This window comes from Gambusia affinis, linkage group LG11 (assembly GCF_019740435.1).
Source record: "Gambusia affinis linkage group LG11, SWU_Gaff_1.0, whole genome shotgun sequence".
NCBI classification, from domain to species: domain Eukaryota; kingdom Metazoa; phylum Chordata; class Actinopteri; order Cyprinodontiformes; family Poeciliidae; genus Gambusia; species Gambusia affinis.
The window spans coordinates 2627489-2646635 of record NC_057878.1 but is presented as its reverse complement, the minus strand read 5'-3'; the positions used below and the strand labels follow the sequence as shown (position 1 = coordinate 2646635).

The 19147-nt window shown below is 39.1% G+C and overlaps 1 protein-coding gene across 1 annotated transcript; it reads left to right on the top strand.

Moving 5' to 3' along the window:
• The first annotated feature begins 1401 nt into the window (after positions 1-1401).
• Positions 1402-18004, top strand: coq10b (coenzyme Q10B). Its single transcript, XM_044131120.1, has 5 exons — positions 1402-1610; positions 7107-7262; positions 10076-10268; positions 13138-13239; positions 14326-18004. The coding sequence occupies exons 1-5, from the start codon at positions 1417-1419 to the stop codon at positions 14491-14493; spliced, it is 813 nt and encodes a 270-aa protein (XP_043987055.1). The 5' UTR covers positions 1402-1416; the 3' UTR covers positions 14494-18004.
• Positions 18005-19147: the final 1143 nt, after the last annotated feature.

Sequence of the window (19147 nt, the reverse complement as noted above, 5' to 3'; positions counted from 1 at the left end):
AAGTATTCTGGAAATAAACTTTGAGATAATGATCTCATTAATTCTATTTTTTGAACCGTTATAGGCTAATGTATATTTTTTACACGTTTGCTGCATAATCAGCAGACAGTACGTCAACAATGTGAATATAATTTGTTGTGGACAGGTGGAGTGCGGGATCACGTGGGGTTGTTAGAGATTATAGATCACCTGTTGCGCACCTGGTGACTTGAGTGAGTGGGTGATGGGGGAGATTTTACTTTTTGCTGACCGCCGTCGCTCCGCCGCTGTAACGTCGTATGTTTGTCCTTGATCACTGTTAAAATGTCGGATCCGGTTTTTTATGCCTTTTGGACACCTTTCTGTCTTGGATGTCGATACAATAAAACCATTTTAAACCGCATCCAGGATTTGCGTTTTGATCAGCTGGCGTGTCAACAAAGATTCCCCTATTCAGTCGCTCGGCGACATTATTTGACAGTCGCTAATATAATTGTTCAGACCACCTCCAAAATCAAAGCACAGTTGAACAGGTTATACACATTACGTTAGGGTCAGGGCTGCATGCCCTTTATTAGCAGGATTCAATTATTGTGGAGAGAACGCTACGCTATCTTGAAACATTACTTGAAATGAAACACATTTTTCTTGTTCTAAGTCTTTATTGAAGTTCAAAACAAAGGTACACATTGTACAACAGCTGAAAATCTGAGGTTGACAGGTACGTTAGGGTCATGCCAAAATTATAACTTTTAATATCTCGAAAACGAAAGTTGCACAAACGAAAATTTCAACTGCACAAACCTGCACAAACGGGCACTAACGATCTAGCCCACTTTGGTTTGTTTTGGAGGATGGTGAACTCTAGATGACCTAAAATAATTTTTAATATCTCAGAAACCAAAACTGCACAAACGAAAATTTCAACTGCACAAACCTGCACAAACGGAGCACTAACGAACTAGCCCACTTTGGTTTGTTTTGGAGCGATATGGGGGGATGGTGACGTCATCGGCCAAAATTATAACTTTTAATATCTCGAAAACGAAAGTTGCACAAACGAAAATTTCAACGGCACAAACCTGCACAAACGGAGCACTAACGATCTAGCCCACTTTGGTTTGTTTTGGAGCGATATGGGGGGATGGTGAACTCTAGATGACCTAAAAAATAATTTTTAATATCTCAGAAACCAAAACTGCACAAACGAAAATTTCAACTGCACAAACCTGCACAAACGGAGCACTAACCATTCAGACTATTTGCTGAATTTTTTGACGTGGGTGGGGTGTCAGTTTCACACAGCTCCGGAGCCAGCATCTCGTGACTCTCGGGTATGCGCTTAGGCGCGTGCTCAAACGTCACTACTCTCAACCAACGAATGGGTTGACCGACCAATGAAAGCGTTCAGCGGATACGGATCGACCAATAGCAAAGATGAAGGGAGGTGACGTCAACGTGGCTAGCATACCACCGCTGTATGCCTGTAAACTTGTCCCAGCAGGCGTAAGAAGAAACCGTAAAAGAAAGAAGATGGCGAGAGGCGGCCGCAGCTTACGCAGAGTAGCAGAGTATCTGAAGCAGTTACCGAGCACAGGGAGCCGGGAAATCCAGGCCAGGAATAATGTCAGGTAAAGAAGTAGCCTGTTTGCTGTCGACTAAGCCCGAAGGGGTTTGGGGAGAAACACCCAAGGCTCCCAGCACACAGGCAGCAACCGGAGCTGTAGTGAACTTACTCCGTTCACGTTGGGGGACAAAAAGCTTAGTTTATTGATAACTAAATGTGACAGATTTTAAGTAACTGCACTATTTTTAAAGTTAATCTTTAAATGGCTGTATCTGATAAGAAGAACCTCGTATTTTTCAAAGACTGAAACGTCAGAGGCGTTGCTAGGGGAAAAGCCGATTTGGGCTGGGGTCTACAAATATTCTAATCAGTCACTAGTACTTTGGCTATGAGCTACATTTAGTCCAGTAGATCCCGTATGTATTATAATGTCATGTACATTAACTTGCTGCTTCTCGCACAAAAATTGCCCACAGTCACTTTGCTGTTCAAAACTGAAACCAAAATAAGTCAGGAAAAACACTGATACTGTGATTGTTTCATTAATGCTAATCTATTAATGACACCAACATATTGATAAAGTTACCTGCGGATGCGATTTAAATAGAATGTACTGTCAACGATGAACTGGATCACAAAATATTCCTGTCTTTAATAGACCCTAATTCAAGCAGTTTATTCTCTATCGCAGTTATTACAGGTTTCCTTATAAGTCTCTGTGATGATATAGGTTTGATTTTTAGTTTCCCTTTTTTTAGTGTAAACCACAATTGCACTTTGTAAAAATATAATTGAGGTTAATATCTTGTAACCCTGGAAAACAAGAACCAGTATAGTTAATCAGTTTGCTGATATTTTCATTTATAACAGCTTCTAAATGAGAACAATGTGTTTCAGTATCCTAAAGTAGAGCTTTCCCTTCATTAGTTCCAAAGACATTTGGAAGTACTTCTTTATGTCCCATATAAGCTATCTAAAAATATCATTTAAAAAAAATATTAGCAACAAAGTGACTGTGGGCATAAATGGTAAAGCTGATACATTTTCACAGTGTAGCTTAGTATGAATACATACTTCCTGTGCTGTGGCTGCTTTTCCTAGGATAGACAATGTGTTGACATCACAGTTTGCAGCATCCACATCTCCCAGGTACAACAAGAGAGTAAACAGCCTTTGTTTTGAACTTTGGGCCCAGTTTCTGCTGCCTGTTGAGTTGATTGCTCGTCAGGGTCAGCCATGTCTTTTGTGGTACACCTGTGTGAGGTCAGAACAGAGTGTCAGCTGTCTCATGTTCCAGGTACTGGTGAACTGGCTCCTGTTGAAGGTCTGCATTAGGAACAGGTGGTCCAGATGACACTTCATGACGGACATCTACTGCTGACATCATGATATGTCAGCTCATAAAGTTATAATTGGATATCTATTTATTTTTTTAAGCTATTATGTAAGAGGTATGTGCAGCTCTATAGAACCTAATGCCGCAGATTACCTTCTTAATACGTAAAGCCTTGAGGATATGAGGTTGCTGTGGTTTTGGATTACAGTGTGATTTTAGTTTTGGAGTATGTGTATGTTTTGCATTCCTGTGACTTTTTCAGTGTTTATAAGTCTAATTCTGTTCCCATTTCTTTGTGTTTTAATAGTCTTTGTGCCAGTGTTGCACAATATATTGGCATTTTATTACCACATCAGTATCCATCTGATGAATAAATCTGGGCCAGTATTAACAAATGTTTTTGTTTATGTTTCTGATGGCAGAGGGGCTTGGTTGTGCAGTATTTGTTTGGTCATGGAACTGGAAGATATTTTAAATATCCAAAATAAAAACAAATTTAAAAAATGCAAACCATACAAAACCTGGATGTGCTGTGGTGGCGCAGGGGTTAAGCACAACCCACATAAGGAGGCCTTAGTCCTTGACGCGGCCGTCGCGGGTTCAATTCCCGGCCTGGCGACCTTTGCTGCATGTCTTCCCCCTTCTCTCATTACCCACTTTCCTGTCAATTAACTTTCAAATAAAGGCCACTAGAGCCAATAAAACCTTTAAAAAAAACAATACAAAACCTAAACCATAAATATATTATATAATAGATTATTAGTTTCTATAAATGAAATAAATTAGCTTAAAAAATACTAATGATTATTGTGATTTATTGTGACAGGCGTAACACTAGCAAGGCTAACTGCTGATAAAAGAAGCTAAAGTCAGTTTGAAATGCCTCCTCTGATCATTTTGTTTCTACAACAGCAAAACTTTGCTTTCCAATGAATAGTCCTTTAACAAACACAGCATCACATTAACTGCTCTTAATTTCAGTAATAAGCCACACTTCACTGCAGGAAGGCTAGAAAATATTTTCAATTCTATTATATTTTCTTCTTTTATTCAACTCTTGGAATTAGGCTAAAATTAATATTGACATACTTTTCTGATGTTGTTTGCACCATTCTGATAAAATTGTAGACATAATTGATGTATTTATTGAATAATTCATAAATGTTTGGAAGTGTTTTGGACTGTAATAGAGAGTTTTGCAGAAATCCTCCGCCTCCATGGGGCAGGGAAACATCTGGTGCCAGGGACATTGTGGAGCAGCTATTGGGTCGACTGCCAGCCAATGAAAGCAGCCGGCCCCGTCCCTCAGCAGCGGCCAATCACAGACAGCATCCCCGCATGCCGCCGCTGTCACGGTAGCAGGACCCCATTTAAGGTGCAAGCTCAGGGCTGCAGTGTAGGTTACAAGTCAGCGGATTAACAGAGTCCTCATTCATGCCGTCAGGACGGATCTGGGTCAGACGTGTTCACTTGATCCCAGGAGCGCTGGAGCAGAAACTCCAGTTGTGATAACTGATCAGTCATTTATTAATTAATTAGTTTCAAATATCAACACTTTCCATTGATTTTTTGTTGTTGTTGTTTTTGCACTTTAAATTGATTTAATCAAAAATCAAAGTCACAAAACACACAAACTTTTCAGAACAGCTTTTAATGGACCTTTTACATTCTTGTTGTTTGTTTTTGCTGTGTGTATCGAAGTATTTCTTTCTTTTAAGATTTAGTTGGATGTACTCAAGTGTTCTGTTTTTAATTTTGCTTGATTCCTGTAGAGTTTTTAGAACAGTGCAATGCAAATAAAATGTATTACTATTATTTTAAACGCATTATTTTAGCTTCACATTTGTGTTTCTAAATTGCCACACCTATGTGGCAAACATATTAGAAGAGAAAAATTCTAATAGTTTGATAGAGAGAGCAGTCACTGTAAAACTGGGCTTCGCTGGTTTAGAACAATAAAATGATTTGGAATTGACATTTTGACAACAGTATTATCATTTATCACAATAAGTTCTGGGACAATTTGTCGTCTGGAAAAATGCGTTGCTTTGACAGGTCAGAAGTAAACGTTGCTCAGAACGTATTTTAGTGTTAGAATACGTCATATAGTCAGTCCTGCTTGTCTATTTTAAATAAAAGCAGATGACCTTTTATAATGTTTGTGTTTGATAACTGCTATTTTTTACTTCTGATTATCATACGGTAAGATTTTAATTTCCTTTTAGAAACTGAAAATGAATATGCATATGTCCAAAAATTTTTGAACCAACAAACCAAAACACACTCCCTTAAGGGTGTCCTCATTTTTTCACATAACTCTGTAGTTGTCCGTCGTTGGTTTCTTGTGTATGGAAACACAAGAAACCAGTGGGGAAAGCGCTTCCTGTGATGCATTCACTTCCTGTCCTGTTGGAGGTTTATTTGTGGAGGAGCGTCGGCTTCCTAGAAAACAGCCTGTGGAGCCAGAGGTCCTGCTGGTTTACAGTGACAGCCCAGCATGCAAGTGTTGGGACTTCACAGGGTTGTGTAATAATACTCTATTTGTATTCAGAGTACGTTTGTTCTCATCTGTGTCTCAGAATTAAACTTATGACATATAATTAAACTTATACATATATATCAGTATTTATAACACTTAAAAAAAGAGAAAATATAATTCTAATATAATATAAAATATAATTTTATTTTTGGTACATTGAAAGAGAGAGAGAATAAGCTCCTGCATATTGAGCAGTAGAACAAGATCATCATTTGCCGTTCTGGTCACCACACTGAATTCAGAATGTCACGTTGCTTTGTAAACTTCAGCAACTGGCATTAAATGTAACATTGAAACTGTGATCTTTTAAAACATATATTCTAAATTGCAGGTAAAGCAGAAATAGGTATTGTTAAAAATGGAAAAACTTGGAACCACAAAACCTCAAATAAGAACTGGCTGGTTCCTAAGTTGTGGCTTTTCGTTTTCTAGTCTGTAATTATGTTGCACAAAGTATTCATCAAAGAGGCACCTGAGGGGTTTTTGCCAACATTAAGTTAGAGATTTTTCAGAAAGATCTGAAGAGATTTATTCATGTCGTTCATCAACCTTCATCATGCTGTTTGTTTGGCTGCTTCACTTTTTGGCCTTTATACTTTTCTTCTTCATCACTTTGAATGGACAGAGTGAAGATGCACTAATCAGGCCTTTCCTGACCATCTTTACTTCTCGTTTTATTTGAGGTCTTGCATACTGATTTTATGTCCCGTAAGAGGACAGAATTATGTAAAGTCAACTTCTTTTTTTTTTTCCATAATTTTGTAATATTCTCTCATCAAAAACATACCTGGAGACACGGCCTCATGTGACCACTTAGTCCCCAGAAGTGATCCCTATTGAAATCTGCTGGTATTTGTCGACATCATCATATCAAAGTCCGCAAACTCTGGTGTAAAGTTGACACTCTGCAGTCTTTATCCCTCAGCTAGACTGACTGTAGATCCTAAAACATCTGCTGTCTGTCGTGGTAGAGAGCAGCGTTTCCATTACAAATGTGCACAAATATTTCTCTATTTTTGGTTAATGCTGAAAAAACACTATTTCGCAATTGCAGTGCTTCCATTAAATAAGAAATTAAATCAAAATTAAACGTGCATGAACTTGTTCAAACGATAAGACATTCAAAACCATGGCAGCTCATAATTCAGTCATGGCGCTAGCGCTCATCAGCTGTCAGGGGAGACGTGGTATTCAGTTGTTGGCGTGGTTACATGTGCAGAGTTTTGGGGAAATTGTAGTCTGAAAAAAACCAAACAAAACATCTTTCTTCTACAACTTCTTGTCATCTTCATCGACGTTTCCGCCAGTAGTAACATCGGCCTGTTCATCATGTGACTCGTGTGAAGTGAAGAAAGTGTTTCCATTGCAGTTCTGTGAAACATGAATATTTGATCATTCCGAAAGTACAGTCCAAAGAACTTTTATAGGATTTTTTATTTTTTTCCAGAAACTGGCATGAATCCATTAAGCTAATTTATTTTTGTATTTTCAAGTTGTGTAATTTTATGTTTAATGGACATGCAGTGGTGCTCCTCTGTAAGCTCTAGTGTTTACTGCCCTGTTTCTGCTGACTAACTGATTTATCTGGGGTTGTCTGGAGGACAAATCGATCAAGGTTTCCAAACTGAAAGTGTCTTTTAGTCTGCACGCCTCATGTTCTGTGTCTCTATCTGTTTGCCGACCAGATACCTGTCGTCATGTGGCATCCTGATGACGCGCGTGCCTCCTCTGCTGGGCGGAGCCATGTCCGGTCGGCCCATCGTCCTGCCGACACGCAGCTTCTTCAACCTCACTGGCTCCCTCTCCAAGAGGAAGGAGTATTCAGAAAGACGCATCATTGGGTAAGTTAACACCGTTTACCAGCTGTTTTCATTCATTCTTTGTCTGTGTGTCTTTTATTTCTTACTCTGTTGTAAGATCTTATTTTCTGCTGTCAGATCAGCTACAGACAGACCTGATTTAGTACTTACGGTACTTTACCAGATTTGTAATGTCTAAAGTATCGGAATGATCTAGAAGGTAGTGGGGAAGCTCAATGTTTTTACAGATTATCTGTTTGAGTTAGGACATAGTGACAGTTTCATCAAATGTCAGGTTATTTTATTTTTTTTACTAAAAGTTACAGGCAGCTTTAATAGCACCAAACTTTACCATGAAATTAGAAGTCATCATTAGCAGTTGCATCACATCTGCTTACTTTCATACAGAACCTGGCTCAGGTTGTGGTACCGAGGAGTATCATCTGCTGCTTCTCTCTCATTCCCAGCTGTGCACTGCCTGTCAGCAGGCTGAAGGAGGGCAACCAATCTCTTCTGTCTCTTCCAAAAACTCAGTTCAGCTGTTAAAATGTATTGATGGGAAATGCTTCAATTATGATGTAGGAACAAAATCTTCCAGGGTTTATTAAGTATATTTTTCTTATAAATTAATTTTAAATTGATACAATAATAAATAACTCTTATTGATGGCATTATTCAAGCTGAGGTTTAGTTAGCATGTTAGCTACACCTTATTCTGCTGTTTCCCTCCCCCACATATTTCTACTCTAAGAACCCCGTCATGCTAGTAAAGGAAATGTCCGACTAGCTGCTGCTCTGAAGGTCGGGCCAGGATGATTACATGAAAGAGGATGGAAATGGAGGACATTAGCGATGTCCATTACTAGACTTGCACGCTGGTTGTTGTTGGGTTTTTTTTGTGAGGAACAATTCATTCATTAGAGAAGGTGCGGCTCGACTTTAAACAAAGAAAAACATTTGAACTCACTGAAACGCAGATTGTGGAGAAAAACCTGAAAAACAACATCTGCTCACAGTAAGCAAAACCTCGAGGACGTCCACAGGCTCGTTAAGGTTTTTAATGAGAGAGATAAATTCAGATCTCAGCAGGACCCTCAGCGTTGTGTTCTGGCCCTGCTTAAAGGGGCAGCAGTGTGTTTTTTTTGTTTGTTTGTTTGTTTTTTTTTGGTTAGTTGTACATCCTTTTTGGGTAAAAGCAGTGTTTTATGGACTGCATTGTTCTCCGGATGTTGCTTCCTCAGAGTAACACCGGCAGACACACTGCCAATTCATGTGGAGCAGATCAGGTTTAGTTTCACACTGTCACAGAAAATAAAGAACACAAAGATCCCGTCTCTGTGTCTCCATCTGCAACAAAATGAAACTCTTCTCGGCGAGATCAGTGTGAGGCCCAGGAAGCACAAGGATGGAAAGCTCCACCTTACTGAAGATGGAGCTGAAATATAAATTAATGATTGTTTGAGAAATCGATTATTCCTTTAATTCTGGCGAATAATCAATTAATCAAATAGAAGATTTGGCACATACTGCAGATTTTTTTATTTAATCGTTTAAGTCTAATATGTATACTATTGAAAATACACAAAAATGCAAAGAAGCAAATAATTAAATTCCTTTTTTAAATGGCAAAGTATTTTTTTATTGTTAAAAAAGCAATAACAAAGAATTTCTCTAGTAAATGTTTGATTATTTGTAGCAAAGAATGCATCTGCAGCATCTGTCAGTACTTCTGACATCAACGTGAAAAGCTCAGCCCTTTCTGTTGAACTTATCTGCAGTACATCCTAGGGCACATTAATTATGATTAGTCAGTTATTGAAAAAATTGTTAATATAGTAATCATTTAATAATGAAATTACAGTCTAACAAAGGCCATTTTCTGAAAGGACAACACAGTCACAGCAGTAATTAATCCAAAACTGTCCAAAGAATATAAAATTTTACCTTTAAGTTTAAGTCTAATATGTATACTATTGAAAATACACAAAAATGCAAAGAAGCAAATATTATTGCTCTTCAGGCAAAAAAGTTTATTTTCTTGCTATGAAAAGACTTGAGTGGTTAAATAAAAAGTCTGCAGAATTTGATTCGCTAGCTGTAGCCTTACAGTGTAGGGCTGATCTGTTGATTATTTTTTGAATTAACCACCAAAAGGAACTGAAGAGATTTTTTAAGACTTTGAACCAGGTGAAGTTAAAACGGTCACTTGGAGAGTTCTGGGTAGAACAGATTTACAGACAAAGAAGTTGTATTTTTTATTTTTTTGTTTGGTTGGTTTTTTTTTTGCATCTTAAATGTAAACTGTATTTAATCTTTGATGCTCTGACTGTGTTGTTCTTTCACCAAATGGCCTTTTAAAGACTCTGTATACTCCAGTTAATCATTTGACGATTATTTAATCACGTTTAATCTGATTAATTGTTCCAGTCCTGTCCAGAGCTGTTTTGCCCCGTCATTGCCGTCCTTCACAGGTCGAACTTTCATACTTTAAGTACCCGGACTGCCCCTCTGTCCACATGTATGAGTGACGCACTAAGTGTTCCACACAGAGGTCATAATCACTAAATCTGCTGGTATAAATAGACTCCAGAAGGTGCCAGCTATTTCCCCCCCAGCTGGAACTGGACATTGTCTCTGCGTGTCCCTCACTCTGCACGTCCTAGCTCTACTCCAGAGCTTCACAATCACCACGTCTGATCTTAATTTAATTGTTTCTTCTTTTTTTTTTTTTCTTTTTTTTTCCACCCCTGACAGTCCTCTCTGGCCTCAGTCATGGGTCCTGCATCGCCCCGTCCTGTTGGCTGTTGCGTCACATGAACCGCCCACTGACCTCCACTCCCCTCCCTGTTCTGCAGGTATTCCATGCAGGAAATCTATGACGTTGTGGCGGAGGTGGAAAACTACCGCCACTTCGTTCCCTGGTGTAAGAAGTCGGACGTTGTGTTCAGGCGCTCCGGGTTCTGCAAGGCCAAGCTGATGGTGGGCTTCCCCCCCGTGGTGGAGAACTACACCTCCCTCGTCACGACGGTGCGACCCCACCTGGTCAAGGTAACGCACAAGCATAAATAGCCCAAATACAGCGCTTCGTGAAAGTATTTACACCCCTTCATTCACCTGGGTGTACTTTAGAGACTATTCTTGTATAACAGTTGTCTTGTGATAGAAATGAGATGCTAACGGTCACATAGAGCAGGAAACACAGACCGGAGAGAAGACAGCAAGCAAATATTGCAGTATTTCTAATATCATGCTGCCCTATTTTGAGCATGTACATGAATGTGTGCAATGATTTGAGATATTTTATTATGCCTTTTCCCACAATGTGAGGGGAAATAATGGGAGAAATGTACATTTTTATAGGAAAAAAGCCGAAAAATGTAATGAAATCCATTAAGACGGGAACATTTGTTTGTCAGAAAACCGCTACAACTTGCTGCGTAAAGTTTCCAACCTAAAGTGTGTTTAATATTCAGCATAGTCATAAGTTCAACTTTTCAGAGGGATTTCAGCACCGACACCAATAATAGGACAGAATAGAAATAACCTTTGTTTTCTCTCCATGGGGAAATTCAGGGAAAAATGTAAAAACAGAAGTAACAATGACAGACTGTACAGTAAGGACACATTTACAGCATAAGAAAAAGTTACTGTACAGTTATTCAAAATATCATATTCTGATTAAAGAAATCTGAGTAGGATCTTCTAAAACATCTACAAAATGTTGCTCAACAGCAGCTGTTTCAACAGTTCAACATGGACTGTGGTTGATGTGGGGGGATAAAGGCAGGGCTGATAAAACAGGTCAGTAATGGAGAAGTTTGCCATGATGGGTGAACTTTAAACAGAGTTTTTGACAGATTTCGGCTTTATTACTTTTAAAGTAAAGTTTCCAGAAGCAGCTCTGTTTCCCCGTTTTCCCCTCTGCCTCTGTAGAACCTCACACATCAGTTTTTTATAGAAAACAAACCCGTTCCACTCGTTCTCAGAGTTGATCTGCCTCTGTCAGGATGACTCTGCGATTTGGATGTTTTGGGGAAACTTGCAACTTCATCCTGTTGGAGCATTTTTAAAAACCTCACAAGTCAGAAGTAGTTGTTTAAGCTTGTTGAGAGGAGCCATGTTTTCATTTAAAACGGTGCTTGTAAAGTCTCTGAAAGAATTTTAAATGGAAAGAAAGAAGTTCTCCTCGTCCCTCAGAGCAGATCAGGTGGAAATTCACAACCTGAACATGTCTGACATTAGGAGAGGGTGGAAAAGGTTATTAATACTCAGAAGTGGCTGAAACCTTGAGTTTTTGATGAGCAGCTTGTGTTCATTTTCTCAGCCGCTCTGTGATCCTGACACAACCACCTCATATCTGTTCCACCCTCAGGAGGGAAAAGGAATAGTCAAAGCAGAGCTGATGATTAGCTGTGACTGAAGTCTCAGAACTGGACGTTCTTTTATTGTTTTTTTTTTTGCTGAATAAACAGTTTCTGCCCACCAATTGATGACAAAGCTGAGGGTTAATATTCCTTGCATTCCTATAACAACAAAAACACACTGTATGGAGCTTCATGTAACCATAGTGACATTTTCATTTCATTTTTTAGTTTTATTTAAACCTCACATCGGTTCATTTTCATAATTCAGAGGGTCCAAACGTTTTTTCAACATGGACCAGAAAGAACTCAGGAGCCATATTGTTTTTCCAACCTAAAATGCAAAAATAATTTTTCTAGTTTGTTTGTAGATGCTCAGAAATGAATTAAATATTCATTATTTTTAATGAAACAAAGTATCAGCCTTTTTTGCCTAATAAAAGGTGGACAGTTTCCTGACTTTGTGCGTTATTTTTTTTTTCTTTCCCAGTTTGGTTGGTCTAGAAAATCTTTGTCCAATCATGGCAGCTAAAAAGAATAACTTTCTTTTCAAAGCAGGTTTAACAGAACAGAACCAGCCTTTTTCTTTTTTGTAAGCGAAAAGTTGCCGGATGTTTTGCGGCTCTTCTTTATGAAATTAAAATGAATAGAAAATATAGCTAATAAGAAAAGAACACTTTGCATTAGAATTCAATTTGTCACTGAAATTCTCAGGCTAAAAGTCAAACTGGAGGGCCAGTCTGGACCATTCCTAAACTGCAGTCGGGGGCCACACAGAGTTAGAGCCACGTTTTGGACACAGGGTGGAATCAACCAGATTTTCCTGTGATCAGCCAATCAGATAACAGTTGTTTGTTTTTTTTAAAACTATTTTATTAAATGAATCAAAACTGTTACTGTTCCATAAACACATTTACTTTAATTGACTTTGGTTCGTGTTCAATCAGATAAGGGTCAAAATGCACAGATGGAGCATTTCTTAGGAAATAAAACCAGTTAACAATGAAATCGTTAGTTACTAAAGATGAATGGGTTTGGACTCAGGACTTTCATTTACGTACTTCTGGAGAAGATCTGGGGACTGCTCTGGTATTTGTTTTCTACATTTAAACATAACTCTGACATTAACTGGAAAAAAAAAAGCCAACCTAACTCTTTTTAAGCTGATTGACTTTGGAGGGAAAAACAAATCCAAGAGACTAAAAGCTGTAAACCACCAAAGGACAGGATGTTCCTGTGAGCCTGACTGAGCAGCACCAATCAGGTTGTTCTGTGATTTGTGGGCCCAGGAGGGTTGAGGTCAGAACAAAGAGGCTGGAGCCAGCTGCTCCAACCAGTCACACTTCTCTCCCTGGACAGAAGGCTGGAGGAAATATTAGGTTAAAGGTCAGATTTTGGGGCAACGATACCAGAAGGTTTCAGATAATACACAAATGAATGAGGTATCACTCTGTCAGTGGAAGTTTGAAGCCACCTAAATGGGTTTATGTGTGTATGTGTGTGTGTGTGTGTGTGTGTGTGTGTGTGTGTGTGTGTGTGTGTGTGTGTGTCCTTAGGCGTCCTGTTCAGACGGGAAGCTGTTCAACCACCTGGAGACGGTGTGGCGTTTCAGCCCGGGCCTCCCTGGTTACCCTCGGACCTGCACTGTGGATTTCGCTGTGAGTAAAGTAAACCATTCAGACTGAAGTCTGTTGGAGGTTGGGTTTAGTTAGTGCTATAGATGACCAAGCAAACAACTGATGGCATTTTAGCAAAAAAAAAAAAATTGGAATTGAGCATCAAGTGTTGCTGTGTGAATGTAGCCATAGAGACATTAGCTGCTTTTCATTTCCAAATGTGCAACATTATGTCAATATTACGCTAAAGTCGAAAAAAGGCAATTTCAGACTGTTTTTGTTAAATAAGAAGCTCAATTAAAATCACGTGATAAGTTATTAAAAAACATGAGGCGCCATCGTCCTCCAACTACTTCCTGTTGTCTTCTTCACAGTGTCCACTGTTGGTCATGTGACTTGTGAACCAGATAACACCATAACAGACTTTGGTGGGGGATAAATTGTCCCAGTAGTTATTGCTATAAACAATAATATTGTTGTTTTGAGACCATATTTAAGTAACATACTGGTAATTTCATAATAATGCAAGAACACATTCTCATAGATCAATAAACCTTTAAATTCTAATGAACATTTAACACTGGAACTGGAAGACATTTTTAAAATATCCAAAATAAATGAACAAAACAACAGAAACAACAAATAAAATGAATCAAAGTGTCTGTACACAAAACTGTCCTTCAGAAAAAGAGACCAAGGAACCAGAATGAAGACTTTTGTCATCCAGTTTTTGACAGGAAGAGACAAAATAGAACAATGATAAATCATGTAATTTAAAATTATTGAGCTCGTTTTAATGTATTATGCAGTTAATTGATGTATTGTTTATTGTGACAGCCATACTCTTGATACAAAAGGAAGTGTTTCAATTGCAGTTTTACAAAATAAACCAATTTCAATACAGCCAAAAAACACCCACTTGATCCGAGCGCTGACTAGTTTTTCAAATCAAAAACAAGTATTTTCTGAAATTGGCATGTTTCCATTAAGTAGAGTTATTTTCGAAATGTCAAATTGTGCAACTTTCTGGCCAAATGGAAACGCAGCAAGTGTGTGTGACGACGCAGTTTCCCTGAGACCACATGTTGTCAGAAATGTTTGCTAACCTGAAGCCTGCCCCCTGTCCAGATCTCCTTCGAGTTCCGCTCCCTCCTCCACTCCCAGCTCGCCAACGTCTTCTTCGACGAGGTGGTGAAGCAGATGGTGTCGGCGTTCGAGCGCCGCGCCTCCACGATACACGGCGCCGAGACGCCCATCCCCCGTGAGCTGATGTTCCACGAGGTCCACCACACGTAGCACCCGCCGCCGACCTCCCACCCCCGTGGCCCCGCCCATCAGCTTCACACGACAACACAAGCGAAACACGACGCCAAAGAGCCAGAGGACCGCCGCCCCGCGCAGTGCCTTTCCCACAGCAGCGAAGAACCTGTCAGGAAGCGGCTGCCAGCCGTAACCATAGAGACGGAGCAGCCCGCTCGTTTTTAAAAAGAATATCTGCAACTCCGTTTAAACCGTAATGCTGTCACGTCTGACGAAGCACATCAGGAAATCCAGCTGGAGCCACGGAATGGCTAGCATTTTAGCGTTAGCATTTCATAAAACTTTTCACTGATCGCCAGCTGTTTGTTGAACACTTTTCTACATGAAGTGGCCTTCTTCCAAGTGAGCCTTTTCTGGTTCCAGCGCGTCGAACCGGAGGATTTGTTGCTTGTCTTTGTCAAATCGGATTGTGAAAGTCTCCGTTAGAGGAGTTCTGAATAAATCAACTCGTTGAGAGAAGTTGCACTGAGCGACGCTAGCCGGGCGTTGGGATTGGTCTGATCGATTGGTTTTTAGGGAAGTTTTTCTATAGTTCACTATGAAGCATTTTCTAACCTCTATTTATATGGAAATACAAAGAGGAGCATTAGAACGTATTAGAACATAAAGAAGCTAAATCTAAGAGATGTAAAGCAAAAGTGATGAATATAAATCTAATATAGTAAGCTAACATATTATAGAAACTATGTAGAAGGAGAGCTCCCTATGGGAGACATGCCAGTTGGTACTGATGCTTGTAAAACAGGGGTGTCCAACGTGAGGCCGGGGGGCCATTTGTCGCCCTTGAAATGCTTCTGTTTGGCCGAATGGAGAAAATTCATGACTTCTTGACAATTGATAATGAAATCAAATCATTGATTGATTGAATGGAAAATATGGAAAAATGTGGAAGTTATTACTTTGAATAAAGCAACAGTCCAAAGTCCTTTTAATGTTTTAGATATTTTAATGATATACAAATAAAAAACAAATTGTGTTGTTGAGCTAGTGAAACCAAAACTAAAAATGACAAAGCAGTTTTTTCATTTCTGATTGAATGTTTAAATTTGCCAGTTTTGGTCCCCCGAGGGCAAAAGTTTGGACACCCCTGTTGTAAAAAGATCAATGATTTATAGAGGCGAGCTGAAGGGGAGCTGCATCAGCAGGGTCCAGGTGAGGCGTTCAGGTGCCTCAGGAATCTGGACGCTCCTCTGTGGTCGCTTCAACTTTAAAGGGCACAAAAACAAAATGTGATCCCACAGGTCACGCAGTCAGAACACGACTCATATACTGTACCGTCAGGTCGCTATGGAAACGGTTATTTCACTTTTACGTTCCCCCTAACGTAGCGTTGCGTTTGAATAAATAAATAAAGGTAAAATTACGTAGTTAGACCAAGCGAGGTCTGACATTTTGGACATAATTCAAACATTTTCTGACCAGTAGTTTTCAAAAACTGTCCTCCAGACTGCTCAGATTATAAGTTATTCTTTCCATTATTTATCTGAAAATATTTTTGAGTTTTGACTTTTTTTTTGCTGTCACCAATATATGATGGCATATTAAGGGCATTGTATAGTTAATAAAAAAAACACACAGGAATTTTGAGATCAATCTCAAATGTTCTAGAAAAGAACTTGGAAATTTCTAAGTTTGAAAAGTCGAAAATTTTTAACTTTTAGAACTCAGAAAATGTCTGAGACTAATCTAAAAAATTCCAGCGTTCATTAGTAAATTTATTTCTCCCCCCCTTTCTCTCTTCTACCTACAATGGTCCTAATATCTTGTCTCACTAATGATGGCAGATATTTATCTTTTTTCAGTAGCTCGACTCCCAAAATCAGGTTTTATTTTTACACATATTCTACTCATCAGGAGCTCATCAGTGCAGTTTCAGTATTTGATCATTAATCTCAGTGGGTCATGGGGAAAACGGAGCGATTCCGTTCTCAGATGGGGGGGATGGGTCCGCGTCCTGGGACCCGGTTCAGACCGGTCCGGATGTTTCCAGCTCACCTCATGTTGGCTGCTGTTTGCTCAGCCTCCATGAACCAGCCAGATGTTCAAGGCTGCGGCGCCTTTAGTCTGGCTCAGCTCGGTAAACAGAGACACGCTCTCATTAACCTCTGCTCCTCCACGCTTCCAGCTTCCATTGATGTCTGGAACTGATCAGATGACGAACCATGTGTGCTATTAATATTATTCAATCAGGAGACGCTTGGTGTATGTTTTCAGAATGATTCACATCAGTATTATTGGGACAGTTTGTGTGAAGTTGATTCAAAAGGGATGAAACTGAGGAAGGGAAGCCAGATATGAGACTCAAGCTGCTCTCAAATTAAAGTTGCAGTATCTAACTTTTTTTTTTTTTTTTTTTTTTTAAAAAGCGTTTTACATATTTGTTAAAATTAGTATGAGTCAGATAATCTGAGAAAAGATCTTATCCACGTCCTTCCTGAGCTGCTACTGCTGACTGAAGAAATGCTTCACTCCTGACCAAAAACAACCAATCAGAGCCCGGAGGAGGGGCTTAGTGCTGTCAGTCAAACTTGTGAATGTTCTGCTACATGTGCTAATGTCAGAGAACTGTTTATCCACCGTCATTGGTGGGTATGCTATCTAACCTTAGCATTGAGGACAACCTCTGACATTGAAGTGTGGCAGAGAATGGAGTGATGGGGTGAGTTTTGCGCATGATTGACGGCACTAAGTCCCGCCTCCTTTCTCTGTTTGGTTGTTTCTGGTTAGCACTGGGAGAAGACGGAGGATATTGATTGATTTCTTTTCTCCAGAGATTGTCTCTCGTACTGTACTGCCACAACATGGTGACAGTTTCATGTAACTTATAAAATTATTCCAGCTTTAATGACTAAACGGAAGCATAAAGGAACAAAACGATTAATGTTCATTAGATTTGGAAGTTTGATTCCGTGGTCGGCCCGAACGTCCCAACAGGAAGTTGTTTCCATGACAGTCTCAACTGTCCTGCCCACTCTGTGCCTCCAGGCCTGCTGGCTGCATATTTATCTCCAGTGTAAAGGAACATCATGGTCATTATCTCCTATTTATTATTTAGTTTTACTGATAAATGGTCGTCTGTTTTACTTGTAGCTGATGGTTAACATTTACACAATGCAAACATTTCAATCCTGAAAGGTATCTTTTTTTTTTTTTTTTTTTTTTTTTTTTGCACAGCAATGTTATCATCTCCTCTTTGTCAGTTTATTTTTTTTATTTTTATGATCGCCTTCATTGCTTTATTCAGTTTTATTGTGGCTGGTTGTAAATGTTAACTCAGGCAGCTTCAAGTGTCAGTTTGTAAATATTAGTTTGAACATCTGAGGAAGCTGTACTCTGCTTTTTAGAAGAGGATGGAGACTGGTGTGTGTGTGTTTGTTTTTTTTTTCTGGAAAGGTCTTTGTGTGATAATGATGTCTGTGTTTTCAAAGTCTTCAGACGATGTACCAACTGCATGATGTATAAAGTACTTTTTTTTCTAAAAAACAAAGAAAAACTACTTCCTGTGGTTTCTTTCTTGAAGAGTGACAAAGTTTAATGCACACATTTTCCTGACCTTTGACCTGTTTAAACAGTCAGGTGTTTTTGTTACAGAGCCTGAAGCCATTTTCAGATAAAGTGTGTTCACAGAAAAGCGAGCAGATGGAAAAAAACCAAAGTCATCGCATGAAGTTTAGAAGTATGATTTTAACTTTTATTCTGAAACCAACTGGAGGTATTTTAAAACAGAAATGATATCAACTCTTCTTTAGCAAGTTGGATGTCATGCAGCAGGTTCTGGACAAAATAGTTCCTTCTTACTGAGACAAGTAAATACATTATTGCAATTGTATTATCTGGAGACAGAAACATGAGTTAATAAACAAAGTTTAGCAATTGACACCAGTTGTCTGAGCTCTGAGGTAGAGACAGTACTGTCTGCTGCAGAATTCAAAGTTTCATTTCTGACTGACTTAAATTTACTAGATTCTTACTCAGTTAAAGGGGTGGTGTTATGTATTTTAACCACATAAGTGAAACTTTATAGCACAATCAGTTATAAAAATGCTAGAGAGAGAGACAGAGATATGACATAATAGTCTTTGCAGTTTGCATTGAAATTGGGCTTCTGTCTCTTTTAAGAAGTTTCTATTCTGTCTGACACCCCTTTTCAGTAGGCCATAACAATGCTCCTCCTTCATGCTGTTTACATTGGTTAGGACTGTTTGAGTTTCTATGTAGATTTGCAGTTCCACCAGGTGTTAGCTAATTGCTGCTAGTTTGAAGGAGCTGCCTGAGCAAAGCAGACCTTTGTGAGGCCAGGCTTTATGAATCCCTCCCAAACTTCAATAAGCTTTGACTCGCAGTCCTTTTGGGACTGTTTTCCCCTCTACCAAACTTTCTCCTTCCAACTACCTTTCCGATAGTGTGCTCAGATGCAGCACTGTGAGCCAACGTCTTCAGCAGTGACCAAATTTCTGTATTAATTTTTGAATGGTAGGATGATGGAAAACTTACCTCTTATATTTTACATTTGTTTACTTTTTTTTTCTCTTTACTGAAATAAGTTGGCTTGAGTGATTTAAATTAACCTATAAAGGAAGCACTAAATTCAAACGTAATATGGACACTGATTTATTAAAAAAAACAAAAA

Coding starts and splice junctions, on each gene's coding strand:
- coq10b (XM_044131120.1), top strand. CDS start 1,417: ATGAAGGGAGGTGACGTCAACGTGGCTAGCATACCACCGCTGTATGCC. Junction 1,611..7,106: donor CAGGCCAGGAATAATGTCAG/GTAAAGAAGTAG, acceptor TTTGCCGACCAG/ATACCTGTCGTCATGTGGCA. Junction 7,263..10,075: donor TCAGAAAGACGCATCATTGG/GTAAGTTAACAC, acceptor CCTGTTCTGCAG/GTATTCCATGCAGGAAATCT.